This window comes from Hippocampus comes, unplaced genomic scaffold (genome assembly GCF_001891065.2).
Source record: "Hippocampus comes isolate QL1 unplaced genomic scaffold, H_comes_QL1_v1.1 scaffold260, whole genome shotgun sequence".
Lineage (NCBI taxonomy): Eukaryota > Metazoa > Chordata > Actinopteri > Syngnathiformes > Syngnathidae > Hippocampus > Hippocampus comes.
The window spans coordinates 24,851-39,213 of record NW_017805378.1 but is presented as its reverse complement, the minus strand read 5'-3'; the positions used below and the strand labels follow the sequence as shown (position 1 = coordinate 39,213).

At 39.7% G+C, this 14,363-nt stretch overlaps 2 protein-coding genes and 1 long non-coding RNA gene across 8 annotated transcripts in view; 2 read left to right on the top strand and 1 right to left on the bottom strand.

The window, feature by feature from the left end:
- tmem120b (transmembrane protein 120B) overlaps positions 1-2,427 on the top strand; it is a 7,141-nt gene extending 4,714 nt beyond the window's left edge. Inside the window, exons 11-12 of one of the 2 annotated variants that reach the window (XM_019872227.1) lie at positions 85-172; positions 636-2,427. In XM_019872227.1, the coding sequence (XP_019727786.1) occupies positions 85-172; positions 636-752 (205 nt within the window). In that variant the 3' untranslated portion in view covers positions 753-2,427. The remainder of the gene's footprint in view (positions 1-84; positions 173-635) is intronic. The other variant, XM_019872226.1, reaches the window with a different exon arrangement.
- A 649-nt stretch (positions 2,428-3,076) lies between these two features.
- rhof (ras homolog family member F) lies at positions 3,077-14,328 on the bottom strand. 5 transcript variants are annotated; one of them, XM_019872173.1, is made up of 6 exons: positions 14,241-14,328; positions 10,105-10,243; positions 9,887-9,974; positions 8,241-8,350; positions 5,390-5,524; positions 3,077-4,388 (listed from the first exon to the last, which is right to left on the bottom strand). In XM_019872173.1, the coding sequence occupies exons 2-6, from the start codon at positions 10,240-10,242 to the stop codon at positions 4,125-4,127; spliced, it is 735 nt and encodes a 244-aa protein (XP_019727732.1). In that variant the 5' UTR covers position 10,243; positions 14,241-14,328; the 3' UTR covers positions 3,077-4,124. The 5 variants fall into 5 exon arrangements, with proteins under 5 accessions (XP_019727732.1, XP_019727730.1, XP_019727731.1 ...); XM_019872171.1 differs by lacking the exon at positions 14,241-14,328 and adding an exon at positions 10,392-10,512; XM_019872172.1 differs by lacking the exon at positions 14,241-14,328 and adding an exon at positions 10,392-10,491 and having other exon boundaries at positions 10,105-10,246.
- Positions 6,078-8,185, top strand: LOC109517177 (uncharacterized). Its single transcript, XR_002168498.1, has 2 exons — positions 6,078-6,738; positions 8,041-8,185. It is a non-coding gene; the product is annotated as an uncharacterized LOC109517177 (long non-coding RNA).
- Positions 14,329-14,363: the final 35 nt, after the last annotated feature.

Sequence of the window (14,363 nt, the reverse complement as noted above, 5' to 3'; positions counted from 1 at the left end):
TTTTTCGCCACTGGTATGCACTTTTTTTTTTTTTTTTTTTTTTTAAGACCATAATCACCTGACTGAAAGGACATGACATTTGCACCTTTTTTTTCCATTTCAGTTTTGGCAGCTGTATAATTCGGTGACCTTGTTTTCCTTGGCGGGACACGACGACTGCAAGGAGTGGCAGGTGAGGCTCACTTTTCACTTCACTGCTCACGCCCGCTTCCAATTGGGGCTCATTTGTGACAATTTCCTATGCCAACTTTGTCAAAAGGATGCTGAAATGTTTCCCAAAATGGCTGCTTCACACCAAAATGGCGGACTTTGTTTCATTTTTGGGACGGGTCCTTGAGATTTTTTCATGCGACGTCTGATGACAGACCCAATGTTGTGTCGATGGATAACCAGCCGTGATGGCATAATTTTCCTAACTCCAAACCAAAATGGTCAACTTCCTGTTCAATTTTCGGGCCATGGGTCCCTTCTTCTTAGGATGAATGTGTCCATCCAATTTTGTGTATGTGTCATTGTAGAAATTTGAATGAAATTCAGTGTCGAGGGGATGGACAGCGAATTTGTTTTTCCAAACAAAGGGGCGCAATTGATGTGTTTTTTGTTTTTGCCTCAATCTTCCTGAATTTATGTTTCAGGTGTTCATGCTGGCTCTTACATTCCTGGTCCTGTTCCTGGGTAACTTCCTGACCACGTTAAAAGTGGTCCACCAAAAGGTGCACAACAAGCAGGACAATGTGAAAAGAAGCGACTGAGACACTCCTCACACACTTGGATTTTTTTTTTTTGGTCTTTTTGGGAAGTCAACAAACGGCCGGCCGGATTTAGCACGCAGGCGTCTGTGGATTCTCTCGCTCTTTCTCTCAGGTGTTGACGGCAGCACCCGCCCATGCGCCGCGAGATTTCAAGTCCCGGGCGCAGGTTCTCGCTGACGTCCACTTTGCTGCTCCATCCTGTGCACGCAAACCACACAATTGACTGTTTGTTGTGCACTAATCTACGCATATGCAACTACGAGAGGGATCCACTTTGCCTTTGGCGCGCACGAAGTTTGTCATGTCCACTCTTTGTGGTTCGTTCGTGTGTTACTGCAGTTCCTGATTTCGCACCTAGACCTAGATCTACTAGACTGTCTCTTCCCAGAGAATACAGTGAACCCCCACATATTTGCTTTTTTTTTGGGGGGGGGACATAACTCGCATAAACCTTAACAATTTTTTTTAATTTACTCGATGCATTTTTTTGTTAGGTTTTTTTTTTTTTTTTGTTTATAAATTTTGTTGGGGATTATTATTTTTTCTCTCTGCACTAGGTCTCACTCCCTATCATATAGAAGTTTATTGCTGCCACAACGGAAAAATCATTATCACATTAAAACAGTTCGCGTTGTACTCTGATAACTTGTCACGCTTTAACATACTCAGATAAGCTTTCCTTATTGAATTAATTAGAAATGCCTTAAATTTCTTTCACCCCACGACCCACCCTCGCAACCAAGATAGCCACGTTTTTTTTTTTTTGTAATTTTTTATTTATGAGAAAAATAGCACGACTCAATGTTGTACTGAATAACAATATAGAATGTAAAAAAAAATATTTCGTTGACAGCTTCACTTAAATAAATGTCTCTGCAAAGTGAAAAATGCAGCCTGGTGGCTGGAATGTATCCCAACGGGTCATTGCGGGGTCGCTCAATGAATTTCGGCATGATTTCAAGCTTTAATTTAATGGGACAATATCCACTACCTCTTCTCAGCACTCGCTTAAACCCCATGGTTAGAAACAATAAATTTGGCAAAAACAATTAAAAAAATATATAAATAGCACAGAACAAGAGATGCCTACATGTACTTTTACTGCGAAATAACCCTGTGAACTGACTGTGGCCGGATGTTGTGAAATTTGCTGTTGCCATCTCGTGGCGGAGTGACCTGCCAGAAAAAAAAAATTGGAAAATAAGGTATCACTGAATGTTGAAGTTGAGGAACGTCATTTATAGTGAAGCTGTGCTTTGTCGCCATCTTGTGGCAACTGTAGGTAATTCTAACCCCTTTTCAGGGTTGCCACTCGCTATCGGATTTTTGTATGTTTTGGAGGTTCACTGTACTCTACTTGTTCCTAAACATTTCCATCAAACTCATTTCTGTGGACGCAATGAAGGATCTCGGACTTAACAATTCAATGTTCTTGGCACGAATGACCTTTCATGTGTTTCTGTTTTAATTCTGCACAGGGGTTCACCACTTTGGACGTATTATTATTTTGTCGTGTTGCACAATTTGTTTTGTTTTTCTTTTTGGTATCAAACGCCACCCCTTGTAGTGGCAGTATTGTAAAACGCTGTCACATACAGCCAGGACAAGGAAGGGACGACGCAATTGATTCTCATAATTGCAATCAACAAATTAAACATTTCTAACTGAAAAATCACTTCAAGGATCCATCTCTTTTCATTGGGATGAAGTACATCATTTTAGGGATCATCAAACTGAGGTGGCATTTGCCCTCGTTACCACGTCAGCAGCAGTCAGAAGTTCTGGGTTTGAATCTCCACAGCGGCCTACTTGTGTGGATTTTTGCATTTGAAGACTTTTAATTTTCTTCAGGTATGAATGTGAATGCTTGTTTCTTAATTTGTGACTGATTGGCAGCCACTCATTTGTTTGTCCATAATGTGCCCAGACATTGTCCGGCGACCAGTCCATTGTCTATCCCTGGATGGTTGGAGGAAATTAAGGACGGTTGGAGTTCACCTTTTCTCACACGAGTTGCTGTTTTATTTCCATATTCGTGGCCTCAAAAGTCACTCTGCTACAAATACCTGTATGTAAGTACTGGAATTATGACTTTACCACTGAATTTTCATAGGTTGGTGATAGACCATGTTGTTCCCATTTCGCCACCAGATACAGAATATATTTCATTCGTTTTTATTTTTGATTGCTTTTCAAAAAATGCTTCATTTTTGTTTAGTTTTAAATTACTTTTAGTATTAGTTTTAGTTTTTCTTGGTATTTCCAATATACAATGTCCCCAAAAATGTTTGAATGGATAGCACAAAAAAAAAAAAACGTGATGATATTTCTTAGAACATATTTATTTTTTAATATGAGGTGCTTTCGCAATACAGGTGCAACCAATCTTATTATGACTTATCGGTTTCCCCTCAGAATGGTGCAAAAGATAGCATATCGTAAAAAACGTTGTAATATAAAAAAAATGGGGGTGGGTATTTTGAATGACCTCTTGACATAATCATCTCACATTAATATCTTTTGAAACTTTCTTGAGTCATTTCCAGCTAGAATATTGAGCATATACTCACCTAAACTCAGGATGTGAGTCCTATTTGGCATTGTGCTTCAGTAGCGGGGTCAAAATACCACAATCATTTTTAATTTAAAAAAAAACAGAAAATGAAAATATTTTTCATAATGAGAAGCAACATATACACAACAGTACTCAAGTTCAGCATACCGCGATTTGGGATGAAATTTCAGGATAAACCTAAAATGCACGTTAACATCTTAGGGTGAACTTAATTTGACGTGGTTTTGATTGGACATTTCCAGTTGTTCAATTTTTCAGTACTTGGATCACAATTTGCTGTTTGACAACAAGGAGCTGAACGGCAAAAATCCCAAAGGGTGTTCAATCCGTTAAGATTTATAAGGACATCCAACTGTATGTATTTCTGTCACTCTATCAGTCTTTCCGTAGCAACTGCTGATGACCCGACTGCATGCTGAGTGGCCACGCCCCTCTCCGTTAGCTTAGCACTTAGCTTGAAGCCATCAACAAGTGTGGTCGCCATTAGTCGGTGAATTTCAATTTTGTAGACCGTGTACCACAATACTAAAAGGAGCGTGTTGGCTGAAATATTTATCAAAAAACAGAAAGACCCTAACATTGTAACACTTCACGAAGAAATACGTAATTTACCAAGAATAAAGCCCGAGACGAATATTTAAATTACAGTCGGACATAATGGATTCAAAGGCTTCGAGTGATACTCGAAGTGTGGTACGCTGCTCCCTCTAGTGGTATGCAAAAGAAACATTCAAATCTCCCAACTGCGTAACAACGTGGCTCCAACATTTTTTCAAACATGTGGCGCAGTGCATTTTCTAGGTACAGTTTGGTTGTATTTGTACATTTAAATTAAGTTTTAAGCTTAAGACAAAACCACGTCTGACTAACCAACCAAAATGTGTCGCGGTCATAGGAGGGCACAATTCCTCTTGCGTTTGTAGTGGTTTTGCTTGCGGCGGAAGGCCAAAGCCTTCTTGGTGGCCTCCCTGAACACGTCGTCCACGTTCTCCTGGTACTTGGCCGAACACTCCAGGTAGAGCTCGGCGTTCATCCGCTCCCGGGCGGCCATGCCCTGCGTCCTCCAGCAAACAGGACCAAATTAGAACCGAGGAGATTGGCAGGCAATCCCACTTGGGGCCACCAGGGGCCTTCCTCCCGCAGATCAGGTTCGAACCCATACAATTGTTTTTTTTTTTGCATCATTCATTTGCATTTGTATTTTAGTTAGGATTCATTTGTAAATGGGGTTGAAATCATTCACGCTTTATTTCAGTGAAACAATTTAATCGCCAATTCCTTCATCAAATAAATACTAAATTGATGAAATGTTGATGTATAAGTGATTTTTTTAACAATTATTCCAGTAAACAAGTTTTTCATTAATTTTTAATATGTGTAAACTAACTCATTTAAACAAAATAATGCATTTTGAATGGTCTAATAGATCACGAATGTATTCATAATTTGGTTAATAAAATAATGTCTAATGTCCGTGGCAAGTTGTTCATTTTACTAGTTTTTAAACAAAACAAAACAAAAACAATGAAACATTTATTTAGATAATTGGATAAAATACATGCAAATATATTAATGACATTATTTCATATTAATAATTCATTGTCATATAATTACAATTATGACTGATTATCAAATTCATCATAAAAATGTAAAATTGCTTGAACAAAATGGTATTTGTATTCTATATTTTTTAAAATCCATTAAACGATTATTTCATTGTGTATGAATAAAAAATGTATTTGAATAATAACAAATCAGTTTCATTTGCATATTTCAAACTCATTTTCTTAGAATTAATTTGGCAATTACTGAATAAATTAATACAGAAATGTTAATTGTTTGACTTTTTTTTTTAACCATTACTGTTTAATTATTTACAATCGACATTTTAAAAAGACAAATAAATGCACTTGAATGAACCCATCTCAGAGAGAAAATAGCAAAATACAACAAATATTCCAGGGCGCTTGACAATCTACTCTCACTTTTCACATTCCGTCATTTGTCTTGTAAATTTAGCCCGATGTTTGGCCAGTGCAGATGGCTGTCATGTGGTCCTCACCTGCGTGTACGTTACGGGAGCCTGGTTGACGGCCTTCAGCCTCCTGCTGCACTCTTTGTCCTTCCTGAGGTCGGTCTTGCAGCCAATCAGGATGACCGGGACGTCCTGACAGAAGTGCTTCACCTCCGGGTGCCACTGAGCACATTGGCACATTTTGACTTTTTGGGTGCAACTCAATCACACGGCGCGTGTAGACAAACCGGGATTGACACTCACATTCATGCCTGCACACAATTTTGAGTCTTCAATGACACCAACAGGCATTCTGGGGCATAGTGTGAACCCCATTGAACGAGTTTCAGACCCACCAGTATTTTTCCGTAATTTTTTTTTTTTTTTTTACCCCTTAACCACACTTAAAACATATTTGGGAAACTGAAACTGCAAACATAAATGCATGCCTGTGTCACTGTTTTTGCTAGGTTTAAAATTAGCATAAAAGTGATGCTGATTAGTTAGTTAGTTAGTTAATTGTTTATTGAACATAAAATACAACAACAATTGACAAAAGGCAAACAAAATTACAAAAGGAAAAATAAGAATAAAAATAAAAAGTAAATAAAACAAACATCATCACCGTTATATGTTCAAAGGAGTAGGAAGAAGTATACAACTTATCTAGTCCTACCCCTTGTTGTGTAATAATATAAATAGATCATTTTTCAATGCAAAAGAAAAGGAAGATTTAGTCCATTCATAGCATTTCACATTATTATGTTCGCATTAAGCTAGTGGACATCCGTTTTTACAGTGGAACCCTGCTTATTCACAGTTTAAAAAAATTGTGATACCAGAATTTTTGATTTTGTTAATTATGGCAGTTATAAGCGAGCGTCAATTATTTGCGGATTTTCGCCATTCGCAGTTGTATCGTACGTATCCCCCCATGATAAACACGGGTTCGCTGATCCATAGTGATTAGCAGTGATGGATGCTAGGACGACCCCTAGATGGCAGTAATCCCTAAGGTATGTTCTTCCATTCCTGTTGTAAGGGAATGGAAGAAAAGTATGCTCAATACAATGGTCTTTACCCAAAAATCCGACAACGGTTTTAGATTCCGTGTGTGTGTGTGTGTGTGTGTGTGTGTGTGTGTGTGTTGTCTTTTTAAAGAAAAATAGCACTCTGCCGTATTGTACTTTATAAAAATACATAATAATGGCATAACTAAATAGAATGGAAATGATTCAACAGTTTCGGTGACTTTTTTTTTTTGTTTGTTTGTTTGTTTCGATTCAATTGATAGTGTGCTGCTCCATCTGCTATGAGCACCTTGGCCGGAGACAGTCAGTTTCTCAATAAGCTGCGGTAATTTGACGTTCTTCGCAGAGGACAAAGAACATATGCCTGTGAGTATCCTTCTATTGTCTCTCCCTGCTATGCCGATGTTATTTGTAAGTCATTCTATGGCATTTTGTTAGCATTAAGCTAAACAGACTTATTTAGTCAATTCAAGTCAACTTTATTGTCAAATATGCTCTATGTGCAACATACATAAGGTAAAGCTATTGGGTTGGTTTCAATACAAAGTGTGATTCTCTTTCATTTGTGTTTAGTTTGACAGTAAACTTCTGTTGCAAGTGGTAATAAACAGCTTGAAGCCTCTTTTTTGAAGAATTATTCAAGTGAGTTGTGTTGCCTGGACTGCCAACAAATAGGGCTCGTATCGCAAATTTACGCCCGCAAGTCAAAGCAAAACTCATCCGAAAGACATGTTGTATCTCAAAAAATATTTTTATCTCAAGGCACCGCTGGAGATGAATTTGTGAGTTGCATGGTGCCAATAGGTGTAGCTTCACAGTAATACTTTTATTTTATTGTGTTGAGTGTTGCTGTTGAGGTGTTGAAATGAGCATGCCAAGCTAACCACTGCATTGTGCTAGCTCGCGAACGTGCCACTTGCTTGCGAAATGACGTCACAATCACAGTAGCGACTTCACCGGCTAAAACAGCACATTTGAGTAAGCTAGATTTGTTCAAAAGTGATCAGTAGGAACGGGATCTGTGTCATACTGTTAGCAACAAAGTGCGCAGAGTCATGCACGCCGAATAAAGTGCCTTTGAAAAGTAATCCGACGGCTCTCCCGAGCGCCGCTAGCCGCTAGTGCGACCGTAGCGAAACGGTGGCAACAGGCGCCGTAGAATACAGTGTCAGCGTATTTAAATCAGGTTTTTTAGCACCCTTAATCGCAGCGTAGTTATGTTGCGTTTTTTTTTTTAGCGCCCTTAATCGGCAAATGAACGTTATTTCAGAATTCCGTCTTGTCGTTCATGTTGTTCGTAAGTACCGCCAGTTTGTGATGGGAATGCCTCAGGGTTTAGAAGATGAGTCAAGTCAGCCATTGTGCCGCGACACGCTACTGGGAACAACTCCAAAATAAAAGCTTGCCGAAGCATTGATGTCCATAAAATATTGTATTTGATTGGGTATGCTTGATTTTGAAGTTGGCCTTCCTAATGCATTGGCGGCATGATGCATAGCATAAACTATTGTTATCGAGGTGCCTGGGTACTAGTAAACTTCTAAACAAGGTGACCTTTTTTTTTTGTGTCATATTAACACACATGAATAATGCTCCCCCTGATTTGAGATGGCACAGCCCCAGTGACGAGCAAAGTTACAAATTTAGCACCTTTTTTTTTTCCGACAGTGCATCCAGACACGAGAGGAGGAAGTGGCTTCCCAATCTGGTTTTCAGCTCAAAGTCCGCACCAAAAGCAGCACACCGTTAAGTTAATCATGAGTCAAAAGAATGCGTGGCACTCCAAACTTGCAATTCCCGTTTGAAGAGTAAACACAAGCACGCAAACATACTTTTCCCATTGTCATGCCGTGATTTGCATCTTTTACCTTGATGGTCACATTGTCAAAACTGGTGGGGTTGGTCACGTCAAAGCAGACCAGAATGAGATGGGCCTGCTGGTACGAAAGCGGTCGCAGACGGTCGTAGTCCTCCTGGCCTGGAAGCACAAACGTGACAGCGAATTGCCCAAAAGGGATGCAAGCGAGCTCGGAAACCAGCAGACCACACGCGGAGATCGGATGACAGGCAGGCAGGCCGGGCGCACATGTTAGAACGTTACGTACTATAGATGCAGACGAAAACCACATCCTGGCTTCGACTTCCTCTTTGCAATGATGTAAGGCCCTCTGTGCATGACAATTTACAACAGGCAGATAAGATGTCCACTCGTATTGTCTTACAGAAAATTGACTGAAGGTCTATTGCCCATTTGCCTTTATGGTGTGAAGCCAATAACACTTCACATAAGGTCACCAAAAGGCGATCGGATTGCCTTCGTACAAAACAATGTCTCGTCTCGTTTCTCTTTCTGTTCTATGTTTCTGTCAGGACGACCAATATAACAGAATCTACGAGTGGGAATGGTTAATATCCAAGCAGGGTTGGAATTGTTTTTAGTTTTTCACATTACAGGGAGTTTTTTATTTGTCTTGAATTGTCTTTTTTTTTGTTTGTTTTTCAATTCGTTTTCAGTGCGAGTTTGTGAGTTTTTATTAAATGTATTATTTTTTGGGAAAATGCTTTTGTTTTAATTTAGTATTTTATTATAACAGTAATACCAAAAATAATTTTTTTTGAAAAAAGCTCATGTAGGGAAAATAATTGACAAAGGCAAATTGAAGCATATTTTCACTATAATTATATTCATTCTTATAAATGTTTCAATGGTTTTATTTATTTATTTTTAAGATCTTGGCCGAAAAGATTTCTTCTTCGACGAACCCTTCTTAATTCTGGTATGATTCAGCTCAGAAAAAGTCATAGTGGACGTAACTGATCCTATTACGCAAATGATGCTGTGACGCCAACTTTGACGCCACTTCTCTCCCTTATATGCGATCGGACCAACTAATTAATTGGCCGGCCAATTTAATCCATCGATATTACCGTTTATAAAATGGAGGGGGGGGAAAAAAATCAGCAGATTTATGATACATGGCTGCAGTTTGTTTTTAAAGTGCTCTATGAATAAAATTGAGCTGAGTAATGAAAGCCTGCTTGCTTAACTGCTATCATATATTGTGAAACGCCATAGACAGGCTACTAGAAATTAGCATCAACGTAATAATTATGTACGTATTGATGGGTGGATAGTTTAACCCTTTCGGGGACAGCGGTTACTGCAGTGGACCGGTTACAGGTTATCATTATTGGTGCATGAAAGGGTAAACACAAATGGTAGAGCAACACATGCAGACATAATTTTACAATGCGTAAAATTATAGATTCTTTATCCACCGCAAAGAATGACTAATATTACTGCATCTTACTTTGGAGTGACCGTCTCCAATTATTATTCTTGTCTGTTATTCTTGAGGTGGCCAAACAAGGCCAAAAACAAGAGTCAAAACTGTTGAATTGATTTTAGATTCTATTCATGTCTTTACTGTATGTTTTTGTAATGTACAGTATGACGGAGTGCTGTTTTCCAGGGAACGAAACCATGTTCCAAAATGTCTTGAAAATGTCTTACCTGCTGTGTCACACACGGTGAGCTTCACTTCTTTTCCTCGAAGGACCACAGAGGTGGTGTATTTTTCAAACACCGTGGGAGCATATTTCTATTGCAAATGGAGAACCATTACTATTGACATCATGATCAGATTTGGGGACTTAAATGCCCGTCATGAGATGAAAATTGTCACTATTTGTCAGTGACCAGATAGGGCAAACACGCTATGAGCCTCTTACCTCCGGAAAGTAATCTTTGGCATACACCATGAGAAGAGACGTTTTCCCACAGCCTCCATCTCCCACAATGACTATCTTGAGTTCCTCGCCCTCCCCGCCGCTGCCGTTACAACCGCCGGCATCTTTATTTTGTGTCATCCTGCTTGTAAAAAAAGATTCTCACAGGACCTGGCTACTCCCTCATTCAAAAGCATGCATGGCAAAGAAAGGCTGCGAAATCAACACATGGACAGGTCTCAGCTTGATTTCAATGCGAGTCTCATCTTTGAGCACTTGTGACTGCTTACCACTTCCCGTTCCTGTCTACCCGACTACAGATGACCCCTCGCAATTTTACCCTGCGTGCCGGTGTACAGCGACTTGTGCATATGACCGGCAAGCGCACGCTGCGCCTCCTTCTTTGATTGCATTGGGCGGGAACGCCTTTTTTTTTTTTTTTTTTTTGTACTGAGTTTCTTACTTTCTGCCAGATGCCTGTTTTTACATGCAGTCGAGAAACACAACAATGTTTCCCAAGAACACAATCTTATATCGCATTCAACCATTTGGCTCTGTTTGAGCTTTTTGTACAAATGCTCACAACCAACCTCACATGCGTTTAGTAAAAACAACTCTTGTGAAAAGTTCCAAAACATGTAATTATACATGAAGTGTATTTGCTTAATCTATAAGCTTTTTTTTCATTAATAAATTAAGGAAATTAGCGCAAGTGTATATGCGAACAGGGCCGGTGGGCCACATAGGGTCTACTCCGTTCTTTCTTCCAGTCCTGTAATAGTTTTAGCATTTAATTAGCCATTTTGCCTCCTAAAGTTGATATAGTTTTTAATTAATTTATATCATTAAATCATTTATTTGTTGTCAATAATGTAATGACAGATGCTTTATTCATGAACTAATGATATAATAGCGTACATCCCTCCATTATCTAAGCCACTTATCATCACGAAGGTTCATAGCGAACGTCCATCCTTCCATTTTCTAATCCGCTTATCCTCACGAGGGTCGCGGGCGTGCTGGAGTCTATCCCAGCTGTCTTCGGGCAGTAGGCGGGGGACACCCTGAACTGGTTGCCAGCCAATCGCAGGGCATACAAAGACGAACAACCATTTGCGCTCACAATCACACCTAGGGACAATTTAGAGTGCTCCAATAGTCTGCCATGCATGTTTTTGGAATGTGGGAGGAAACCGAAGTACCCGGAGAAAACCCACACAGGCAAGGGGGGAACCGGAATCGAACCCTGCACCTCTGCACTGTGACTTAGACATGCTAACCAGTTGCCCACCATGCCGCCTAAGAGTGAACAGATTTAAAAAATATATATTTTATTACATAATGGGTTACTTAATAGTAATTAAATTGTTCCTTTTTTATTTTGAGAGATTAAAGCAATGAATCTAGTACATTTTATTTATGAAGATTTTATTGAGTGATTTATGTTTAATTTTCAATATTTATATGAATAGTTCTGTTGATATTTGATCTTTTGTGTACTTTGTAATAGCGGCAGTTCTTTTAAAAACAGTCGTGAGTAAAGACAGCAATTTCAATAATCTTAGAACGATCATGAATTGTTTTGTTAAAATTAACTGTTTTACAAACCAGTTTACATCAGGTCTGACCCATCAAGTCCCTTCTAAAAATGAAACCTGGCCCTAAGGCACAAAAATGCGACCATCCGTGGCCTCTAAATTTGGGTTCAATACACACTCGCAGTATTTGTTTCCATATTGCTTTTCTAATGTGAGCACCATTTAAACCATTTAAAGGTACATGGGGCTCATGGTGAGAAAATGCAACTCCTGTATCTAAATAATCGATTTCTAAGACTGTCTTGTGATTTGACATGAGCAGCACATCTAATATAATCTTTTTTTCAGCAGTGTGTGAGAACAGCAGCGTGTGATGACATTAACCTGTCAGCACTGTTTGTAAAGCCTCTGACAGGAGCAAGACGGCTGGAGGAGTACGTTTAAGATAAAGCTAATTTTAGTTTGTTTTTTACAGATAAGATAGCAAAACCAAATTACTGGACATTGTGATCTTCTAAATACAGTGCTAGTATCACTGTCTGCCTCTGGACATTGTGAGTTTTCACATCATGACTCTAATGGCAGAAGTGACTAAACTTACTGTCACGTTACCCTATTGTTTTGCTGAAATGTGGTTTTTCTTTATGTCAGTGTTGTTTCTCAAATCATCCAGGTCACGGTAATCCAGAAAAGTCGAATCAAGGCATTTGAACACCTCGTTGACTTTGTCGTGCTTTTTCTTGTTTTAAAAAAAATTGCAATCCTGTGTGGTGCCCCATCAAGCTATCTGAATAGATTTTTGGAATACTAGTGGGATAGGAGGTTTTTCCATGGGAGTAAGGGTTGTTCATATTTTGTCAAGCTGTCCCTTTAAGGAAGAGACGAATTTGACAAGCTATTTTCTTGTCCTTAGCGGTCATGCTTAGGTACTGAAATTCAACCAGTTTGGTAGGTTTAAATAAAAAATGATCGAACATTAGTGAAGTCTGTTTATATGGAGCAAACATAACAAGTAAAAGTGGAATAAAAAGAGCAACGAGTACTTACTGGTCCTCCCACAAGTTTATTTCAAATATCAGTCCGATACAGTACTGCAATACAATTACATTCGCAAAAGCTAGCATATAAAAGCTACAAGAAACAAACTATAGAATAGCAATCTGCATTTCTTCAAAAGCAATTTTAAGGCTAAGAAATTCAAATGACAAACCGTCGAAAAGGCTTAACAATCAAAAGGGGGGTGGGGGGGGGTAACAAATGATAACATCTCTGTGACCAACTACTTATCGATAAAAAGGGAGTGGTAGTCCACGGGTCTTTTTTGTCAAAATGGTGAACAGAGACCAGCTTTTGTTCACCGCGCAGGGAGGCAACTGTCCAAGTCGATATAGTGGGGCAGGGCTGCAGCCCAATCCGCACTAGAACATTCCACAATGTTGAATGGCGCAGCACTAATGGGCGTTTTTTTTTTCAAAGCCTACGGACAATAAGTGTCTAACAACTGCTCGCTCCTATAATAAAACGTTCACCTTGGGTACACAAGCTTCTTCTTGGCTAGCTGTGTGTGTGTGTGTGTGTGTGTGTGTGTGTGTGTGTGTGTGTGTGCGCGTGCGCGCAAGTCAGGAGAAAGATGACGGGGGGAGGGTCGTTCAAAGCTCGGAGAAACGACAGCCCCGTGACCTGCTTCATGGCGGAATGCCCAAAATAAACACGGCGAGCTGGAAAAACAGGCCCCTGACACATGCTCGGAAAGTCACACAAATACAATAGACAAGAACTTTTAAGTCGCGCCCAGACACGCCAAACGAGCGCATACATTTTGTTTTAATCGCGTTTTACTTGTGTTTTCTGGCCTCCGCTGACATTATTTTCGAGGTTGTTTTTTCCACCTTGGCCCACAACGGAGCCGCTGTAGACTTCCCATGACCTAATATGGAAACACAGAGGGGGTTTGCTGAGCCCGCGTGTTGCTATGGCAACCCCCGCCACAGATCTCAGATTACCGCCTTCCGCTTAGGGAGTGAGTCAGTGAGCTGCAACCGTCGCCATCTTTTATTTCTTTCTTACCTCGATTCTTCGTCAATTTACTTCGGTTGTTTCAGTCCATTCCTGTCAAAATGACACGTTTAGCTAAAAACGCCCCGTTTGGAGTGTGGAAACGTCGAGAATTTCCCTTCCTTCCTCCCGAATGAGATAGGAGCTCACCCACCAAATCTGAAGCACAAGCGCGCTGCATTGTGTGTGCGTGCGCTCGAGAAGCCATTTTGAGAGCGAGCACAGCTGAGAAACTGCTCGTCATTTTTAAATCTACACGCCACCTAAATGACTATTGGACAAAGGGAAAGCAGTGAAAAGTCCCAAGATTTCTCCCCATTAAGACTCGTTTCCTTTTTACAGGCTTGGATTACATATTTTGAATACCAGCTGTAAGTCTACAATATTGACAAATACAAAAGTACGATGTTACATAAATTGCTATGGAAAATTGTTGATGAATCTCACTTGACAAGTGTTCACCGTCCTCTTATGAGAATGCCTTAAATGTAGATTCATTTTTAGAAAACAAGCAAAAGTGAGTGAAAAAGTGTAAAAATCAATTACCTTCACAAACAATATTTCCTTGTGGTTTTAATGTGGTGATGCTTAGTGAGTGGTGGATGTGGAAGAGGTTTTTAAGTTTGCTCTTATCCTGTCTTCAAGGAGAGAGAGAGATGGTTTGCATAT